The following is an 18,018-nucleotide window of genomic DNA, read 5'->3' on the forward strand; positions in this document are numbered from 1 at the left end:
AATAGAAATGCTAGCAACAACAAAAAAATCCATCCATCGATTAATGTACACACGGATCTGTTGTATAATGTTGCAAAATCAATCTCGATGAACAATTTCGAGACGATTTTCCATCACACTTTGACTCGGCATCCCCATTTAATGGGAGTATAGGGAACGGTTACCTACACACAACACAATTCGTCCACTTTTGCTCGCTCGTTCTTCTTCTCTATGCGGCTGGGGGGAACAAATGACAATCCACCAAACATTGACAGTGAGAACATTTAAACTTGTATTTCCGTAGAATATTTGCTGCATTTCTTCCCGCTCGGACAGTTAGCTATCGTTTTGCGTACACGAATGTTGTTGAATTACATTTAAAACATGTTGCTTCGGACACCGTTTGCTGTCCTTCGCGTGTTGTTACAAAACACTACCAATAGTGACACATTGACAAGCGCAACCACCAAGATCAGGGAACGCAAAAGAAAAAAAAAACGGAAACCCCTGAAGGGATAACACCATCTCTTGCGCTTATATCGTTTTATCCTATTTATCCATAAAGATCGGATACACCGTGCGTCCCTCCATCGCCCAGTGTTGTCTGCTTCTATTACTGGTAAATCATTATCGACCTTCTCCATCATCTTAATGCCACTTAGAAATTGTTGACACATCCTTTTACCAGATGCGGTGTGTATGTGAAAATGTACAGTTTTGTTGTGATTACGATCACATGAAATATTTACTTTAACTGTGTTTTGGTATGCGTGTGAGTGTATATAATTAAAAAAAAAACGATAATTCTCATAGTATTAACAGTCTTCGCTTCTGCAATAGCTACAGACTTCAACATAAAAAAATCCAAACGTTTCGATCAGTCAAAGGCAAGCCAAACGGTTCATAAAATCGATCACGTTTCAAGGGCAGACTTGCTCTTCCAGCTTCTGCTTAAATCCACCCTCGTGTCAATGTCCCTCATTGGTGGAAAATAGTGGAATATCCTTCGTCACTATCGGACAATAGTCGAGGAACATCAAAACTAATAAAGAATCACACCTCAGCTGATGGCGTTGATCGATCGCGTACTCTGAACACCCACGAGTACTAACAAGGAAGATAGGCTTTTGGAATGGATTATCTTGTAACGTTTCACTACCAAGGTACGAGAATGATTTGCTTTACTGTGAGGGATTGTATTTTTTCTGTTCTCTCCTTTTTCCAACAAACAAACGGAGCAATCGGCTGGAACATACTGACGCGACAGTGCACGAGTTTTAGACGTTCGTATGTGTTTTTGTTTTTGCATTACGTTAAAGCTACTTCTTCTTTTCTCTTGTTACTACACCCATACAACGACTGGTTTTATGGTACGTGAGTGCATTATTGGGCGGGGGAGGGGAGCTTACGTTTATTTCGTAGTATCTCTTACATCCAACGTTCTACCTAAACGGGGTTTGTTTCCAATAAATACTTGCTCTTTTGTGTTGTGCGATTATCACTACAACGAACTAGATATATCGGGGTTTGCATTCCTATCAAATAAAGTTATATGGTGACGACAATAATGTTGCTCGAAACGATCCTCAAAAATATAAAAAAATAAAAGGCCAAAAGCGAACATATAACGCATTGCGCATATACAATTGTTGAATAGATTCATTTGACACCCCTGTTTGTCGTGGGGGGATTTTGTGCACGGTACATCTATACATTTAAGAAAACGGACTCAGACTTCGCCGACCATATAATGCCATTTGAGAAACATTCCAAGACATGCTTTTGCCGTGCACAACAATACAATTCGAATCGAACAAAAGCACTTACAAACACAACGTAGCTATAGGAGTGACTATTATTTGCACTATTACTGTATGCGTGTGTTGTGTCTTCACTACCTATTCTTTACACACGTGAGTGTCGCGGTATGTTGTATTTTTTGTCTCCTTCTCCCTCACTATAAATGCAAAAGAGGACTCGCTTGTGTCCGCGCTACTTCCTCCAGTGTTACACTCGTGTGTTACATCTATATGATAATACGATACAGAATAGTAGAAATGCTTCCGTAGTCCAATGAGCGTTGTTAAATAAAATTAGAATTGAACCTTCTTGTTGAAGACACCGCATCGAACGAATCATTCTGTATTAGCTTTTGAGAAAAATAGAAAACAGTTATTTGTTTCGAATTCATGTCGATATTTGCTCAACACGTTCTTCCTTTTGTTAATAGATATTTGTTTGGAAAAGAATAAAATCTATCAGTAGTAACAGTATGGCGGCAGTTGAAGTACTCTCTATAATTGCTCTATAATCTGCGATTACTGATTGCCCACACACTGACGGCTAACTATTTCACCTGATAATCTTCATCGGAAGTCAATATTCTTGGAGCGCGTAATTTTGTGCGCAAAACTGTATACTCCCGACAATAACGAAGCAAACGGAGTTGGAAGAAAATGGAGCAGATAGAATAGAAGATGAAGAAGTTGCCGCGATGGCGAACATTGCGAGAAACTGGAAACGGTAGATGTTGTAATCTAACCCATTTGAATAGTGTGTGTGTGTGCGTCTATGTCGGTTTTCTTGCTGCAGAAAACCAATGCAGACGGTTGGTCCTTATGCGTTATTTAGTGACATTATTTCTTTGTGCGCCTATCTCAATGATCACCACTGTACTGTACCGCCCTAGGAGAGTTTTGTTTTGAGGAAGAGCTAGACAATCGTTTGAAAACATCAAATATATGGATACTTTGGCGTAGCTTAACTTATCTGTTGGTCGGTTGTTGTTGCTTTTTTTCTCTCTCTTATCGCTCTGCTAAGATTCGCTAACCAACATTTGTGCCTTGACCAATGGCTTGTGGCCGGGTGACTATCGAAGCCGTATTCTGTCGACTGTGCGGCGGCTGGTAAGCCTTGTTTTTTATTTTATATTCCGGAACACGACGCTGCACTACATTTTCCCACCGCGATAGCCTTAAGCTTCCGTTTCAGCGCCTTTCAAGCGTAACCGAGCGAAATCCTCAAATATAATATCATCGTCCGGACAGTTGTCATCGCTAAAAAGAAGGTTAAAAAAAGGAAATGTAGTAGAAAACATAAATAGGTGAAATATAATAATTATTTCGAGTTTCGTTTTAAACGGCGAATGATGGAATGAGAGAAAAATAATTGAATGTATACAGCCCATGTAAGATGCGTTCAACCTGTTAGCAAATGTTCAGTGTAGCCCAACATTAACACGGTAAATTTTGTAGCGCTTACGGCAAAAAAGGTCTACCCATACGAAATTCCCAAAACGTCGCAACAGAAGTACCCTTGAGGGAATGTACTAACTTTGTTTCGTTTGAACATTTCGAGTGTCCAACAAATGACCACTTGAAACCCTTGTCCACAACTTAACGGTCGATTGCACAGCATTTTAATTGTCCAAAAAATTTAAAAAATATTGCTTTCATGTTTGCATGTGCACCTTGTTGTAAACCATGTATGTTACGGAGCTTTAATTTATGAATTCCCAAGTGAGATGCTTGTAGCTATTCTAATGTTACTCTTACCCGTCTAACTGGATTAAATTAGGGCCATCCTCTTTAGCGGCATTTGCGTCACCATTGTTGCTGTTGGAGCCCATTTCGTGACCGGCCTGGTACGAATGTTTACGATCGGCACTGTTCACCGTTCGACCGGGCGATCGGTCTCCTATCACGGGTTCATCATCGTCCGGTTTCGGGTGCATGAGTATAAATGGCAGCTCTGCTACTAAATCTCTGCAATTAAGAAAATAAGGCGTCAGAATGATTCCATGACTGAACGATATGTTTCCAGACGATATATTTACCCGCCGAGTGGAGTGATGCAAAGTTTAACCTTTACTTTATACTGCACTATAATGCCCAGATTTTCTCGTTGTGAAGGATCAGCAATTCTGCACCGACGAAGACAAACATTTTGTGGGAAAAAATGAAACCATTACATTAAATTGAGCTGGTCACAAAGGAAGAAGCATTCAATGAAATCCAATCAAACAAAGATAAAGTTTAAGCAATAAGCTATAATAAGAAAGATATAACGAAAAATATTAGTGAAACTAAATACAAATAATCAACACACACTAAAAGGAGCATGTTAAAAGGATTTCCAAGGCACAAACTAACAATGTAAAGTACTTTATTTTACAGTCACTCAAAAAAGAAAGGATCGCTATCGCAGCTTAGCACCCCCAATGGTGAATAGCCTATAGTTTTACCCTAACAGAATATGTAATATACTATATAATGGGCTCAATAGAATTGGTTTTAAAATACTAAATCAAGCACAACAAAACTTAGAATGCAAATCAAATTATATGTAACAAAAACTAATCGATTCAGTCATTAAAATGCATTTCTACCTATATTTTCCATCCACCAGTGTGCGAGACCTGTGAATATTTTAAACATTATTAGAAGTAGAAAAGCAGTGCAATACGAAGGGAACGGGAAGTGGTTAGGGGATGGACAAAGAGACACGAGCAACGTAAATTGTGTGTTTTACAATCACATAAAACAAACCGATAAATCACAATTCAAACTAATGTTACGAAACAAACGATGCAAATTTATAACTAAATGTGATGATATAAAGTTAGTTAACTATTTAAACAAACGATAAATAGCTAGGATAGTTTTTTTTTTAATTTACTAACTAAGGAAGGCTACAAATGGTGCGAAAAAAAAAAAAGGATATGCACAACTGAAATTTAATCGAAATAGAACAACAGGGGAAACAAAAGGCAATGTCTGTATGTACAAGTTCTCTAACAAGATAACTCATTTATACATCAATACAAAAAGCGTTTTCTTCTGCAATGGAAAACACTTAGAAACATCATAACATCATAAAAACCAAATTAAAAAAAAAAAAACACAATAAAGCAAAACAAAACAAGAAACATTTGAAATTGCTAAACGATAAACATGGAAAACGAACAAACTAATTTATAATAAAACGTAATTGAACAAATAAGCCAAAACAAACCAAAACACAAAAGATAAAGCAACAGACCTTCAATTGAGTTGTTTTTTTTTTTGGCGAATAAAAACAATGCAACGAAGAACAATAACACCACAGTGCAAGATACACAAAAAACAACAAAAAACGTATAGTTCACCTAGAAGGCGAGAGCAACAGGAGAATGGAGAAAACATAAAACCCTTTCAGGTGAACCAACAGTAACAAAGAAAAGAAACAGAAAGGAAAAAAAACAAAAACATCACATGAGACGAGAAAACGACACGCGACACGGCCAAAGGAGCAAAAGCCACCAGGATAGTCTGGTGGGAGTGTAAGGGGTGGTGTAGTGGCGGGGCAAAGAAGAAAGTGTACGAGGGAAAGATGTATCAACAAACTTACAGCGTGCTCGAGGCCAGATTGGTGTCCTCGTGCTTCAGCTGCCCGTCAAGTGCCAGGCCCCACTTGTCTTTATTATTGGCCAGCAATGGCGTCAGCGTAAACACTTTCGAAAGCGTAAATCCGGGAGCAACCTGACATCCGTCTCTGTTGTTGTGTTGTCGTGGTGGGTGGGGGGGAGGTAACGGAGTGTTCATGGCGATGGACCGACCGGGGGATGGAACAATGGATCGATGGAAAGGATGACGCGTAACGCGTGTGTGATCGTAACGGGGTTTGAAGGTTGCGTAGTAGATGTTCGTATGGTGCGCATTAATGTTATCGCACGTGGTGCAGAATTGAACCCGAACAGCGAAAGGGCGCACCGTTATGTTATTGTTTGTATGAGAGCAAAACCGACGGAGTTGATACAATAGCATAAGAGCATCATATTTCGTTCACATCATGAAAAGAAAAACAAACAAAGAGAGAGAGAGAGAGAGAGAGAGAGAGAGATAAAAGGCCGGGAAAGAGAAGGAACACAAAAAGGTACAATTAGTAATCAAACATTCTTGTGACGATATTTCGTGGAACTGATTCGATGCGGAAACCGTTTCCATCCATCGACCGGGTGTACACCATCCGCTTGCCGCTGCTGTGTTTTTCATCGCACAATTTGCATATACAGACGTTTTGATGCAATCTATCCGGGTATCGCTTGACATTAATCAATTTCTACCGGGAATTTCCGGACGACATATCGCTTTAATTGCGTGCGCAATAAAATAAGGACTGTAAAGTTGAGCAACATCCCCTATACCGCCAATAAATTATTGCATTAAAAATGCAAATTGATTCGAACGTAATTACGGCAACGGATGGATAATACAATACGTAACATAAAAACCTTCACACCAATGTGCTTCACAGGCAAGAAAAATAAGTATGTTTTCTTCATTTACAATGCCATTGTTCGAATTTGGGCTGAATATGTTTTTTTTCCTTCGTTCCTTTCCCCAAACGCAAAAGCCTTAGCACACATACAGCTTGAAGGATAATGAGTGCGCGAAGAAAAAAAAAGTAAATAAAATAAAACATATCTATTACATGGAGGCGCCTGGTGCCGCACGGTTAGAGTGTATATTTATCACGCCGGGCAAAGCAAACGGAATCGAAATGAAACCCAACTTCACTTCACATTACCGAACATACAGCGCATAATCACCCTCCCCATCAGCAACCGTGGCGAGACATGGTGACGAGGGCGAGGACCCAAAACCGCACAGTAAAACGTACGGTGCAAAATGAATACGTTTTCCGCACGCGCAACCTGACGGCACGTGGTGGTGGTGGTCCGATTGCCATCGATTTCCTGCCGCGACCGTACCCAACACGGCGAAGGGTGATCCGGTAGGTCGGGGTTGGGTAGATTGGTCGGTTGAACTGGTTAAAAGCACCAGGCGGCCTGGCGGAAACGAAAGCTAATCACTTGCGGCACGCACGCAAACGTTTCCTCCTCTGCTTACGCGGTGGTGTGCGCTTGCAGGTCGATTTTCGTTGGCCCCAAACATTGTCTGCGTTCATACTGTTGGTTTGCGTTGTCAGGCATTGTTACGAACGGCCGTGTGTGTGCACGTGTGTGTTTTCAACTTCGATTGGAGATGAGCTCATCTGTGCTGTTGGGCAAAGTTTTCCAAGGAAACCCCGAACACGAATTAGCTTCCTTGGCACGTGTGTTCCGATGAATGTTGCAGCGATGAAATACTATCCCGTGTCACACAAGATATATCCTCGAGACACGCCACACGATCATCTACAACTGCCATTCAATCCGATTACGGTTGTACCCGATCCGATATGAATGAGGCGTAGCTTATCAGCGTTATGTGGCGAAGAGTTTATTTTGCCAACGACACACACACGCACAGCAATTTCATCCACGGAACGGCACCGGTGTATTGGCTTACAAACATTGGGAGAGTCCCCACAGCTGAAGCCATTTCTGCTGATGCTCCACAAATATTTGAAATATGCCACATTCTCAAGCACAACCCAACCGCACCATCATTGTCAGGGGTTTCTGCAAATCAAGAGCATGTTGAAAAGTTCACAAAACCGCTACCCGCTAACCCGGAGTCGGGCTTGGTTTGCCATGGAAGAGGGCAGTTTCTGCAGAGCACTTGTGTCGCACCTGACCGCTCCTTTAGAAATACACGCAAACAGGCAGACACATGCTCACTAGTTGCTAGTTAATAACAGGGGAAAGGTTATTAGACTGCTGTTTAACAAATAAATATAAACTAGAAGCAATATCGATGGTGTCATGGCACCGGAAGTTTGTGTTTAGACTTCGCATTAAGTTGTTCAAGGTATTTTTTTTAATTATTTGACAATAATGCATGTTAGCTATACAGACATTAAATTATTTACAATAATATCCGCTATATGATCGCTTTTACCACCATTAACCATCACCAAATTATTATTTAAAACTGTTTGCTACCGATTGCATGGTACATACTGGTCATGCAAGACTTGGAGGAAAACGCTCGGGCCATTTTTTCAATTGACTTCGGGATAATTATACGGAACAGATAATTGGAACTCGCTATTCGAACAAAGGAAGGACTTAGAGATTCAGCTTCTCCATAGAACTTTAATGACTGTCTGCTTGGCTACCTTCCGAAGGAAGGACTTTCACTAGATTCTAAAGTTAAATTATCAGATGAATTCGAAATATTTTTGTCTTCATAATATTTGCTTTCATCGCCTAAATGTTCCCTATACAACAATTAAGAAACAGTCCCAACTAAAAATCTCCTTTCAATATATAGATAGTATTATGATCATGAAATCAAGGACATGAGTTTAATAGTAAATGTCACCTTAATCGATCCATGATGGTGAGAAATGTTGTTACCAGGCACAATACATTAACTTAGGTTGGGTTAAGAATGAAGGAAAGAAAAAAAAAACGGTATTGAGTTTTTATCGTTTCACCTGGGCCAATGAAAGGAGGTCCTACACAGGGTAGTCCGGATGGAGTGTTATGTAAATTAAACCGGAATGATTTTTGGCTGTGTATGTCTATGATTGTGTGTTACTACAATAGCTCTAATGTGAAGTGAAGCAACAAAGAAAGTCCATTTGCCATCGGGACACGCAATCGGGGGTTCGGGAGTCGGGGTTTTGCAAGATTGTTCTATCCATTCAGAGTGCCACTTTCAGTTTCGATTAAATGTTCACTTTTCCTGACCAACGCTATATACCATAACCACTTCCCGTCACCAGTGTACAAACATGGCGCCATTTCGCTTACATCGTGCTGGACGCTAGATTTGTGTCCTCGTGCTTCAGCTGACCGTCCAGGGCAAGGCCGCGTTTGTGTTTGTTGTGCTTAAGCAGCGGTTTAATGGTGAACACTTTGGATAGGGTAAAGCCGGGACCGACGGAGTATTCTCTGTGGTGAATTGAAGGATAGATACATTAGATAGGTTGTGCGATGTTTAGGCGAACCAGATATGAGCCGGCCAGAAGCTTAACACCTGTAAACGTTAGAAAGAATTGTATGGGCGGGTCGATTTTCAGCTGATGGTACAGAAAATAAACGTTTCTTAACCTTTAAAAACAACACTCTTGAATGTTTTTTCGTAACCTTTTACCCGGTATTTATTTTGCTTTCGCTTGATAACGTTCTAATCGATGACACGTTGCACGTTTCTGTATGCTATTGTATGGATTTTCTTCTCAAAAAACGGGTGCGCTTTCGTTTGTGCGATATGATTGCGGAAGCAGTAGAATAACGTCCAACATGAAGAAACCATCCTGCTCGCACTCGATTGTGTGGATGTGTCAGTATGACCTCCAAATGTGGAATGGAAACGATTTTCGATAAAGTTTGCGTTGACCCCGACATTGTTCATGAGGTGTGCTTTCCCAACCAAGGCACACCTGCTCGATTGCGAACGGGAAAAGTGCTCAAACTACCACCACCAGCGTTTGCTAGCAACCGAAGCCAACCGATGACCAAGCCACCAACAAACCAAGGTGCAGAATAATGGCTGCTTCTTCTACGGTTTCGGTACGGTTATCGATTTTCCGCAACGCTCTCAGCACGGACTGATTTCTCAGGTCAAGCGCAATACCCGCCGCAGTTCGTTTCGCAACGGAAAGGTTTAATTGAAAAATTTAATTGAGAATTGTTTTCGGTCCCCAGGAAAATTACACTCGCTCGAACGTTTGCCAGCAGTAAAGTGCTGCGCTAATAGCTTATTTGATAGACAGGGCACGGCGCTTGATGGGTATAATACGCCGACGACATCGAAAGGATGTTCCATCAATAAATGAAAGCATTTAAGCTTCTTACTAATTCCTACCCTTCTGTTTTCAAATTTACAGTACATTCATCCAGTTCGAGATTGAACGAATTGAACAAATTAGTTCAGAGTGATGTTTAGCAGACTAACATGAAAGTAAATTATTTACGCTTTTCGCTGAATGCACGTCAACACTTCTGTTGCGCAGTAATTTGATTTCAATTAATGCAGTAACATTTCCAGTAATTTTTGGATCGGTTCTTCCGGGAAGGAAATATCATCAACTGACACAACTCCCTAAATGTCATTGTCAATTTCCCGAACCCTCATCAATATCATTCTTCGCGACTGCAAGTTGAATCACAAGCACGCTAAAATCAACGCCAAATCTAGCAAAATATTGTACAAATTATTACCTTTAATGAAAAGTAGGGATAAATTAAAATAGCAGCGTATTCTAAATCCCGCTTTACGTGTCTTTTATAACTTGTATTAATGTTCGCACTCGGGTGGTATAGTGGGGATATTGCGTTGACCCCCTAAAAGCATGCAATCTCCCAAGAACCTGCATGTAATCGTAAAACATAAACTATTTCCTGCCACATACCGCTTATTATCGCGTTGTGTTTAAGGGTGCACTGGACCGGTGCATGGTTTCGAGCAATAACGTAGGATGTGCATGATGCAAAAAAGCACCATGCAATGCTTCATGCGGCTTGAACGCATCGTTAGCTTGGAGTAGAGAATGAGAAAAAACGAACCCTCTTTCGAATGCTTTACCATCATCTGACATACTGTGTGCCGCATCACTAATACACACACATAAACCATACAGAAGCGTTTGAAGCATAGGGACATAAGATTCGCACGTTAAGTCACTTTTGACTACCCGTGCACTCACGTTACACGCTCCATGACGACATCCGTGCATTAGGTCCTTCACCGTCTTGAAGAGCAACCGTAATCCGTTCCGAACCCAGCCAACAACTCAGCTTCCGGTTTGGCGGGCCTTTATGGGTCCCTTCAGACGCTACTGTTGCTACGCTTTTATGCTACATCGACGAGTACCACCCTTCCATGTTCCATTTCCGCTGCACACGAAGAAATCTTTCAGGGAGCAAGAAAAAAGTCTGCTACACTCACACACCAGCAAAACCAGCCACATGTACGTCTACTGTACGTATTCAATCCTTCAATTAAACCTGAGTGCTCTTCTGCGTTCTGGATGTTTAAGTAACGCCATAACGCCAAACGGGGATTGAAAGTTTTCTCAACCAACCGGCGTTCCAACACACCCACACATGATTACCATTCGGTCTTATTTTGTCGAGCGGCAAAGGAAGGGGCAAAAAAAAATAAAGAAGCCCAGTTCTTGCGAACAGTTGTTGCACTGGCCAGTTTTGTGAATGCGGTCAATGGTGCGCCATTGGTGGGAATCAACCATGGAACACCACACTGCAAACCACACCATCCTTTTGATTCGGTATTTTTTGTTTCGTCCTGGTGCATTCAACGTGACGCAGAGATATGAACGACGACTGCAACAAGGATGGCACAACACCTGGATCGGGTCGATTGATTGCACCGCGTATTTGTTGCACTAACAATCTCAGATCGGTGCAACGGAGTACTTACTCGGATTCCACCTCCGCTACCGTGCACTTGTACTGCGCCGTCGAGAAGAGACAGATGTCCGCAAACTGCCGGACCGATACTTTGATTTTTTTAACTGTTTTACTTGAATTATTCGCTATATGTACATTCACCGACAAGCTTTCGCCGTGGTGGTAAAGCTGAAACGATAGTTACAAAAAAAAAACAAGAACAAAAAAGGTAAGTATAACAGATGAGAATGAGCTTCGTGCGATGACTTACCTCCTTATCCAGACTTGCCTCTAGGTGAATTTTATTTGGTTTCAGTATGTACTCTTTGCTAACCTCGATCGACGGCTGTTCGCCAAGCTTCGAAGGTGCGTACATGATTTTCCTTATCGCTAACCGTACCGAGTTCCGTTTGTGCGGTTTGTCCTCCTGCGACTCGCCGACGAAGGCCTTGAGCTCGTAGTCCACGCCGCACGGTTTGCCGGTATCGCCCGGTGCCGGCTGTAGCGACACCGATGCTGGACAGTGTGGCGGCACTTCGAAGTAGAAGGGATAGGCATTCGCGCCCAGCTTCCGTATCAGGCGCTCCTGCAGGCGGGTTAGCGGTCGATCCGATTCCAACGGTGGATAAATCTGGCGAACAGAGCAAAAATAATGGATATAGCAGTAACACCATCAGCGGTACGGACAAACCCGGCCAACGCACCGAGAAAGATACCACGGCACAAAGCAAACGCGAAAGAGAAATGGAATAATTTATTTTCAATTACGGCCCCAGCGAAAACATGCCATGGTGCGCTGTTAGCCGGCGGCAAGGTCGCATCGCTGGCAACATCGTTGCAGATTGCAAACAACTATGAGGCCTGTTAGTAAATTGTGAACAGAACGTTAGCATGCACACAATGGCTATACTTAATTTAACCGTGCTTTGTTCAGCGAAACTACAAAAGCTTCCTAAAGCCGCCGTTTCTATCTTCTTTCGACGACTATTTGCTGCCGGATGTCCGTCGTAGACATGATGGAATGAGCTTTTTTCAAGTACGACACGAACAAAAAAAAAACAGATAAAATGATTGAAATTATTCACCGACTTTTAGTACGCAACGGCTATTTGGTCAATGGTATGCGAACAAAAATTAAAAAATGTGCTATAAACAATTAGGATCGTTACCATTTCGTTTGACCTTTAATGCCGACCGTTACTTTAAACGGAAGAAGAATCCTTTCAAGCGAATGAAATACCATTTCCACAAGCTACCCACGGGATAGGGGCTTTCGATAGCGATTCAGCACTAACGACTACCGGTGGTTCATAAAAGTCTAACTTAAGAAATGCGAAACAATGCGTGTTCGGGCTTACCGGTCGGGCCAATGTCGTAAAACAGGGACACGAATCAAATCACCTCCAAAATGGGATCCCATTAAAATATATTTTTTTCGTTGCCTTCCAACCTTCTCAAATGATAACCCGCGCGCACTATGTACTCGGGTAGAAGGTCAATCTACGCAACGACGTTCATCCTTTTTTATGCGCAATCGAGTGGTGGTTGTAATAGAAGGAATGGCGCAAAGGATCATAATAGCAGAAGCGAAACAAGAGCCCCGTACTGCGAGAACACGTCATTATTGGTCATTTCCTTGTGCATAACTGCGACAGTTAAAGAGCGGCAGAGCGGCGCAGATGATTCTCGGGGCTCCCAAACGTACCATAGCGCAATGCTCGCACCGGTTTGGTCAGGTATATCTAACCAAATCAGTTTATCTTTCCACGATATCTTCGTTCGTTGTAGCCCGTTGTAGTGCTTTTGCCTTCTACCTAGCGCTACCCATACCCGGGCTGGTGTGGTTTAATTTACCTTATTTTCGCAGAATAATTATCATTCTGCTGCCACTTTTGGCGTTATCCGCCGATAGGTGGCTGCGGCAGCTTATGCGTGGCAAGCGTCTGTGGGGTGCAAAATTACACTACAATCACAAACAATGCCCGAGCGGATTGCGTAATTAAACCATCGGCGATTTTTGCTGCTAATCTATTTGCGAAGGTAATTGAATATCCTTCTCGGGATTGTCAATTGTTCCGACACGGGTTTGTCGGTTAGATTCTTGGCTCTGCAATTGTCACCGTTTTATTGGACCGCTTACATATTTAGCGGCATTAATTTCTTAGTAAGCGAATAAATGACACTCATTAAAAGTAATGTTTGGGGTGGTTCAGGTTAATATTTACTGTGGTTGGGTATATGGTAGTTCTATGACGCTACTAGATATTTAGCAGTATTCATGGAGTCGTTCGTTCCGTGAGCGTTCGTCAATGCCGTTCATTTTTGTTCATTTCATCAATGAGTTACTCAAAATGAGTTTTTTTTATTCAACAAGGACGGCCAGGCCGTATTGCTTACTCAAAATGAGTTATACTTTGACGATTATATGGATAAAGACTTCGCCGGGCCGGAATCATACTCTAAGCCTGTTTTTCCGTATGCATTTTGACGTTTCCATGCTTATGCGCTTACAGCCCAGCAAACAAGTGACAAGAGCAGCCTAGGAAAGCCAAGGAAAAATGGTTTAGATTGATTGGTTTAGAAAACAAACCATTTTTCCAGCAGGTTTGAACCAGGTTAGGCTATGTTTTCCGTATGTCAAAAATGTAAACAAACATTTTTAAATTAAAATCAACAAAAAGAAGGAATATTTTAATAACCAGATTTACATTTTGTTTCAAACGGACTGAATTTAAAGTAAATTTCTAAACTTGTTATCGATTTCTCTCAAAATATGATTCTGCAAAAATTAGCCCTTATGTCATTTTTTATGCCTAAAGGACATTGTTTACGAATCTGTACACAATGATACAGCCTGGTAAATGGATTATTTCAAAGGTACAGGCTGAAAGCTTAAGCTTTCTTACTTATGGTATGATCTACCCCCAATGCGCAGAGCCCTATTGTATGGGAAGAAGTAAACAAGACTTTTGGGCACGGACTTGCACATCAATTATTAGATAAATCAGTTGTTTACGCGAGACAAACAGTCAAAAATGAAAAAAAAATTAAATGAAGAAACAACCAAATAAAAGTAAATTTGCCTGTAACTTTTTTATCGATTGCTGTGGAGGAGTGAGATTTCGAAATGCAAGAAAGAATGAAATCGGATATAAAGATCCTTTGTAGAGTGCTCCTCGTGAGTCTAACAGACGTAACGAAAGTGAGATGAGAGCGAATTTAGGCAATTTATCAAATTTTTTTTTCTAATACTGTCCACTTAAAGAAAGCGACGAACGTGCCCGGGACGAACGAAGTCAAGCATAGCCACTGACTGTTGCTTTTATCGTTCGCTGCACACAACCCGACAGTAGATTATGTGATGTATCTAAAACCTTCAGATTTATCATTTCGAATGAACGATTTTTCATACACAACAGATAGCCCGCACCAAAAACCAACATTCATCTGTTAACATCGTTAGTGTGACAGACTAAATCCGAAATGAATTATGAAGTCATACCGTACCAAATCAGGTCAATAAAAAACCATCAAACGCACAGTGAGCGAAGGATTCGATTTTTTGTTCTCTCATAAATTGACCAACAAAACAGTCACTCATCGAACATTTGTTGCCGCTGTATTGTCTATACACATGCAATGTACAATTTTTGTCGTCCGTTTGTAGACCGTACGAATTTATTCTCGTGGACGGATGTGTGCAAACCGCAACCGCTCCGGCAAAAGTGTTTCCATCGCTTGACATGCTTAAAACCACACAAAACATCCCCGGCAACGTTCGGTGGATCAACATCCATTAAGAATATCGCGGCCAATGTGTGCCGGGGTATCACACTTTCCAAATGCGCCGTGTTCATGCGTTCATCTCGCAACAACGCAAAGCGTTAGTGTGACGAACACGGCCACCCCGGTTTGTACCCACTTGCACACTAATGCTTTCGTTCCATTTTGCTAAAGAAACCATAAATTTTGATTACTTTCGTGTGGCATTTTTTTGCTTTTCGCACACGTTTGCTCCGGTGGCAGCAAGGAACACTGAGTGTGCGATTTGCTTTACTCAACGTAATGGAGAAACACAACATACCTACTACCGTACTGTGGTACAAGAGGTACGTGTTGTTATTTATCATACCCGCACTATGTTGTGAAAATAATTTAATAAAAATGAAACTTTAATGGCAGCTTGGGTTTAGCTCTGTAGTTTACAACTATTCCCTACTTTACCATACTTTACTGTGCATGATCATCTGTATGTGAAAACAGATATTTCATAAGCAAATAGCTCTCACAGAGAAAAAAATACATCCTCCAGACTACCATCAAATTAATCAGCACACCAAACTTTACATTTTGTGCTTCACTAAGTAAGTGTTTTTTTCCTACCCGAAACGAACTCGGCGGGCAAAGCTACATCGTAAATCAAAATTACATCATTTGTGCTGATGTACACCGAACGTGCTTCCACCGAGCGCTCCTTTGGGAAAGGACAAAAACAAACAACCACACATTACTTTCGCATACTCAAACCAGGCGCCGACCGCATATACTTTTCCCTCTGTCTGCCCGTGTGTTTGCTCGTACGTGATGGAGACGCATGGTGTCGCTGGGCGGCAATGACACGACGAGACGTACCAGTGAGGAAGATTTATTTCACGGATTTTAAACTTGTTTGCGTCGAATCAGATGGTCTCACTGTACTGCTCACTGTGTGTGTGTGTCCTAAGAAAGCGTTTGTTGTGCCTTGCTTTGCCCACCCATCGGGGGGGATTAAAAGATACACATGTTTACTTTTTGTAAGTGCAAAACATCGACGCAATCCGATACACCCCGTTAGCGTTTCATCGTTGGAATGATTTTGCAAAATGCGCCAAGTCACACGCCAGCCTCATTTCGAACGTTGCGCAGACGTAAGTTAACGAGCTTAATACAAATGTTAACGCATTCCGTTCCAATTCCAGGTAAACCGTTTTTCTCCTTATTCTTAAACAGAACATTGACCTACAGCTTCACGTTCGGTGTTAGCCATACACAGGCAGTGTGTACTGAATTCACTAACTGCACGACCTATCGACCACGGTCGTCCCCCTATCTTTGTTTCATGAATTCAATCGTACGCCCTGGTACACCTTTTCTTTACATTTGTGTTCGGGTGTGCTTTCATCGACTCCAGTTGCCGTTCGATTATTCAAGAGATTAAACGGCATACATGCCCCCGCCGCCGAATACCAACCTGTTCCGATGCGAGATAAAGGTCCTTTCTGAAGGTTAGTCCCAGCACGTCCAGATCTTCACGCCCGTACCGGAAGGCGGCCAGTACGTGTCCAAAAACTTTTCTCTCCTTCACATAATCGGGATCTATCAGCACGACACCATCTGCACGTGTGCGCCGGTCGGGTGGTTGTTGATTTTGATGAAGATGCCCCGAGTGGTCGGATCGCGTGGAAAGAAGAGTAACAAAAAAAAGGAGTAAGAAGACTTGTTGATTGCACGGAACTTATTACACGGTGGGCACAACTAGTTTGAAGCGCTTTTGTTATTTATTCCAACCCTTACCTATCGGGTCCACATGGGTAATGTGGTCGACGAAGTCACGTTTACCCAAATATACGGTGATTTTGCCATTTGATGAACTTTTCTTAAATACTCTAAAAAGAGAAGGAGAAAGAAAAGAAAAAAATATTATACAAAGGACGAAACTAATTAACCAAGAATGAGAATGTAAAACTAATCAAACCAGAATGATTTGTACAAGATGTGAATTTTATTTTTTGCTGGAATACAAACACCGGAAGATTCCGTTAAAGCTATTACGCTAACCCATTTGTTACATTTGTGTGTGTTTTTTTTTAGACAAATCCCTGTCATTTTAGACACACTTACCTTGTTGCCTGCTTTTTAGAACTACCCTCGTCAACGTCCGGATCAGGTGACGGTGCGGGAGATCTGGGTGATGATCCTTGCAGATGGGTATTCATTTCGAACCGTTTTCTAATTAGAGGCCACTGTGCAGCTTGGTCGAGTCTTAGCTTAACAGACAATTATCCTTCCGTTTTCCTGTGTTTTTTTTTACACTCTCTTCTTCTCTCCCTCTCTCGCTCTTGGAAACACTTTTCACTTCCGCTAATTTCACACCGCAACGTGTCAGCCAACTAAAAGCCGAATCTTGTTAGTTTTCCATGCGGCTCGAATGTTTTGCTAACCATCATGAATGAAAACACATGAACACTAGAGAGGTTAATTGCAAGGTAAACATACACGGGGACGCACGAACACCGGTACGGCTAAAGGGGGCAGACGGATGTTCATACAGACGGATCGAGGTTGCACAACATTTTACATTTACTGTCACGGCGGAGTTTGCACAATAAAGGAATTTTACGACTGATTTAAAGCATAAACACGACACGGAAACAGATGACTAATCAGACATTCATTGCCGCAGAGTGTAAATATATTTTAAAGGACATAATTTTTATAACACTAAATGTCGAAATACATTGCATTGTTCTGCAATATGTTTCAAAAGCGTCACATCGATACAAAAGAGATGTACAAACGTGTACAATGTACGCTACAAGATGCTGTGTCCCTGAATTGGCTGTCGCGTGCCAAGACGAACAATGATTGTTTTACACTTCGCCGATTTCAACACTATTCAAACACCATTACTCGAGCTGTATGCACACGGAGCGCGGTACGCTAACATTTCTGCCGACAAATTCCTGCCCCACCGTGTGTCGGTGTGAGAACCA

The 18,018-nt window shown here is 41.7% G+C and overlaps 1 protein-coding gene across 1 annotated transcript; it reads right to left on the bottom strand.

The window, feature by feature from the left end:
* Window positions 1–2,956: 2,956 nt before the first annotated feature.
* LOC128709496 (beta-arrestin-1) lies at window positions 2,957–17,313 on the bottom strand. The gene is given in 10 exon segments (XM_053804501.1): window positions 2,957–3,038; window positions 3,531–3,567; window positions 3,664–3,746; window positions 3,818–3,904; window positions 5,371–5,514; window positions 11,298–11,455; window positions 11,538–11,897; window positions 16,497–16,639; window positions 16,820–16,911; window positions 17,147–17,313. Coding segments are annotated over 10 exon segments (1,281 nt in total). The 5' UTR covers window positions 17,242–17,313.
* Between the last annotated feature and the right edge of the window lie 705 nt (window positions 17,314–18,018).

The sequence above is a fragment of the Anopheles marshallii genome, chromosome 2, assembly GCF_943734725.1.
Source record: "Anopheles marshallii chromosome 2, idAnoMarsDA_429_01, whole genome shotgun sequence".
Classification (NCBI taxonomy): Eukaryota; Metazoa; Arthropoda; class Insecta; order Diptera; family Culicidae; genus Anopheles; species Anopheles marshallii.